Raw genomic sequence first — 4,038 nt, forward strand, 5'->3', positions numbered from 1 at the left:
TGCAAAAAATGGCAAAAAAATTGAATTACTATTTTTGAACACCGTTCGATTAAGAATTTTAATACGAGTTCAACGAGGTATCACATTCCATATTCAGACAATTACTTTTAAAGATGTGACTAAAAAACGGAGAATTATATGTTGGAAAAGCGGAAAAACGACTTTTGGCAAATATTCGATAATTTCGAGGGGTTTTTTTATCATAGCTTCCTTAAAAATGACCAAAAAGATGAAAGGATAATAGTTTTGAATAGCTAATTACCAACGCTAACCATCCCTATCACTTTTTGACGGATCTGGAAAAAATAATTTTTTTTGCGATTTTATCATTTTTTGTAAGGGGTAACATCATCAAAATTTGCAAAAAATGGCAAAAAAATTGAATTACTATTTTTGAACACCGTTCGATTAAGAATTTTAATACGAGTTCAACGAGGTATGACATTCCATATTCAGACAATTACTTTTAAAGATGTGGCTAAAAAACGGAGAATTATATGTTGGAAAAGCGGAAAAACGACTTTTGGCAAATATTCGTTATTTTGTAGGGGAACTGCAACGTCACTTAATCGCCTTTTGCGAACATATCATAAAAATATTAAGCCATTTCAAGTGTGTTCTTCAATTGTATCTCTTATTTGCATCAACTTGCAGCATCTAAATTAATGTTCCGAAACAGACAAACCATTTAACTCGACAACGAACTGTCGACCAGGCAGCCCTGACCTCCTCGGTGGCAGCCACAAAGCTGCGTTCATCGCTCGCAAGCTGCAACTAACAACGTTGCCAATCCTGAAGACCACCTTTCCCCCAACCCCCACCTCCCAGCTCCCAAGCCCCCGCCCCCACCGCAGTTAATTTGTTGTACAAGCCCGCACACAAATAAAGCAGCCAACGAGCGGCTGGAGGAGCAATTCGTTTGCTTTGAGCCAACATGCAACACTTTATCCACTGGATGACGGTTTTCAAATTTACAACATGTCAACGGACGAGGGCTGGTACAAGCACCCAAAGTTTCTGGGGTCCAGTCGGAGCCAGTATCCCACATCACATTAACCATATGGTTGGAAAGAGCATACTGCACTTGGCTTCTAAATTGGGTAGATATGCATTGCGTATACGTACTGTTGCGCCTGCTATGCGCATCTTGCAATGATGCATATTTTTGTGTTCGCTGAAAGGAGCAGAATTCAGTGTTTCTGCCAGTAATGATGAAGAACTTTATGCGGCATTGAATTGCAAAGAAAAATTGCTCAATTGTACAGTTTTCAATAGTTTGGATACTTTCCAACGACTCTGAATTTTGTTTTATGGCAAAATGCAATATGATTATAACAATAACAATCTTATATTTGATTCAAATTTGTCTAAAGGCAAGCCATCCGAAAACTTGCAAACCGACGTTAACTTTTTAACAAAAGACGCTAACATAGTAAAGAAAATTTATCATTTCAAAAAGTGTACGTGTACATCGATTGATGACATTAAACGGGTCTAATTGTCCTATTTTTCACTGAAAATAAACAAGAGCCAAGTCTTTAAGCGCTTTATTTTTAAATAAACATGTACGTACAAATATTTTCTGTTTATTACGAATGTTCGTCGCATATGACAATATTCAAATATTTTAAAATGGGACAAGTCGAACGAAAGCATTTCCTAACCACCTCACGTACTTACACAAACACCTGTATTAAACAATGGACATAAAATCAGGACTTGCTGAGGAAAAAATAAGGTAGGGGGAGAAAGTTTCGAATAGCAGGATTTCTTCTGCCAACTTCACCGCCGTAAGAGAATACGCCACATGGCCAACACGTTTCGCATTGATGTTGAAATTGTTAGTCGGTTACTCCGCTTGTGTTGGCCCTTTTTTCGCTCAGTTGAGCTCACATTTTATGGTCAAGTTGCATTCTGTTTCATTTATATTTCATGTGTGGTTTTTATTTTCCGTTTCCTCTGGGCAAGACGATTTCACATTTTACTTTTCCTATTAATGTCAATTTAAATGTTCCAACACTTTAGTTTGCTTTCAGAGAATCACCCAGGGGTGTTTACTGCCGTTGTCCGACTGAGATATTGTTTGCACAAAAGCACTTAAAGACTGCATTACTCCTCCTAGATAATCGCTCGGAAAATAGTTGAATTCCCTTTTCCGCTCGAGTCCAGTTCCGCAGTCATTTGTGGCAATTTGCGTGCTCATTGTTAATTTGATTCTCGGCTAGCGATAAGCGAAAAACACCTCGACAGCTCCTGGGGCCTCAGCTATTTGGTTTGGGCGTGGCTGGGCGCATAATTGAACGATAAATTAAATAAGAGCCGTGGTGAGTCTAAACCCCAAAACGCATTCAATCGTTAAAGCCCGCTGCCGTTTCGGGGGTCCCATCCAATTGAACTGTAAGCCTGAACTCTGCCAACTAAGCCTTCAGCTGGAATACTGGTAGGGCGATGAATCACTGAAAGAATTACACTCCTCAAGTATGTAACAGCGATTTCACCATTGACGTTTTGAAGTATATCTATATCTTTTAAATTTGTGCAATACAACATTTTAGAATGATTTTAGACGTTGATGTATATCCCTTCAGCTTAAACGCTTCACAGATCAGTGAAAAGCGTCCATCGTATCAACTAAAGAGTTTACCGACTAGCCATGAAAAGTTTAATGTAAATATGGGTGGGCAGAGATTGTGTGCAGGAATGATTTGCAGAGTTTATGGCTAATTAAAAACTTTTCAAAATGTGCTTTTACACCAAATTTAAGGCCATTTAATGTAAGGCTCGGCGTTTCCGTAACGCCACCCCAATCGTTCATGGGCGCATTCGAACTTTGATGTTTTTGTCGGCTTAGACGTTCACGGTCTGGCGGACATTTGCCAGTTGAGCGCAGCTGGGGAGTGTGAGAAGCGCATAGAAGGGCGCATGTGGCATGCTGTGAGCTAGCTTTCACAAGGGGTCACCCAAATTGTATGTAAAATCACAGCCTCAGCTGGAGGGCGAAGCAAAGCAGCTGCCATGAGTGACTTACCAGTGGTGAAGAGCAGTACGTATGTAGAATCGGCGCAGCACAGTGGTCACCTGCTATAATACCCGACCTCAGCCATGAATAGCCTTAGCCAGAGGTCGCCGTATAGCCAGATCGGGATGGGAGCTGCCGGAGGCTTCCTCACCGGCTTCGTGCTCCTGAAGGCCAGTAAGATGGTGGCCGTGGCCGCGGGCGGCACCATTCTGGCGATCGAGCTGGCATGGCAGGCGGGACTCGTCAGGCTGGATGTGCTCAAGACACTCTCACAGATGGACCAGGATCAGCCCCGGGGGCAGCCACAAGTCAGAGAAATGTCCTTGGAGGCAGTGAATCTCAATCGCATTCAGGAACTTGGGGATAAGGCGAGGAAGGCGTGTGCAACCAGCGGTCGCCTGTGCGTGGCCTTCTTGGGCGGCTTACTACTCGGCTTTGGATGGGCTTAAATAATGCAAATTATGATCGCAACGCATACATATCAAATATTTAAGATGTAAGCGAAAGTTTTCACCTGAAGTGGCCTGCGGGAACACTGTTTTATGCAGTTTTTGGGCGCCGGCACGCAGTGAAAGTTTCCATAACAAAAGCCTTGAACATTTTATAGAAATTCTCTTAACAAATAGCCAAGCCTCTCTTTACCGCACACACACACACACACACACATACTCTTAACGTGCATTTAAAGTTTGTGCTACGCATAAAAAGCGACCCAGCAAAAACTTCAAACTTGTAACAACATTTTCATGCGCTTTTAAGCATTTCAATTTTCCCCGCACGGTGGGGGAAAATTTATGCATAAGCAAAGTTTTTCATAACCAAGGCAATAGCTTAGCAATGTGGCAGTGAGCGAAGTTGGTGGGGAGTGTCCGATTTCATATGCATTGCGCGACTGGGAAAATACGAGTATGTGATTAGCAAGCTAAAATCATATGCAAAACGCGGACAAAAAAATATTGACGCTCCCTAAATCAATTAGTCAGCCTTCGCAGTAGCACTGAGTGAAAATAATAAGTGAG

The 4,038-nt window shown here is 41.8% G+C and overlaps 1 protein-coding gene across 2 annotated transcripts; it reads left to right on the plus strand.

The window, feature by feature from the left end:
- Positions 1 to 2,906: 2,906 nt before the first annotated feature.
- Positions 2,907 to 3,797, plus strand: LOC6540803. Of its 2 annotated transcripts, none has more exons than XM_015159866.2 (2): positions 2,907 to 3,047; positions 3,101 to 3,797. In XM_015159866.2, exon 2 carries the CDS (start codon positions 3,103 to 3,105, stop codon positions 3,466 to 3,468), a length of 366 nt encoding a protein of 121 aa, XP_015015352.1. In that variant the 5' UTR covers positions 2,907 to 3,047; positions 3,101 to 3,102; the 3' UTR covers positions 3,469 to 3,797. The 2 variants fall into 2 exon arrangements, with proteins under 2 accessions (XP_015015352.1, XP_001968833.2); XM_001968797.3 differs by having other exon boundaries at positions 2,907 to 3,043.
- Positions 3,798 to 4,038: the final 241 nt, after the last annotated feature.

This window comes from Drosophila erecta, unplaced genomic scaffold (genome assembly GCF_003286155.1).
Source record: "Drosophila erecta strain 14021-0224.00,06,07 unplaced genomic scaffold, DereRS2 tig00000055-arrow-pilon, whole genome shotgun sequence".
Classification (NCBI taxonomy): Eukaryota; Metazoa; Arthropoda; class Insecta; order Diptera; family Drosophilidae; genus Drosophila; species Drosophila erecta.

Excerpts from the sequence above, each read along its gene's own strand:
- LOC6540803 (XM_001968797.3), top strand. The coding sequence starts at position 3,016 with ATGAGTGACTTACCAGTGGTGAAGAGCA. Across the intron at positions 3,044-3,100 it reads CTTACCAGTGGTGAAGAGCA|CCATGAATAGCCTTAGCCAG; the intron begins GTACGTATGTAG and ends ACCCGACCTCAG.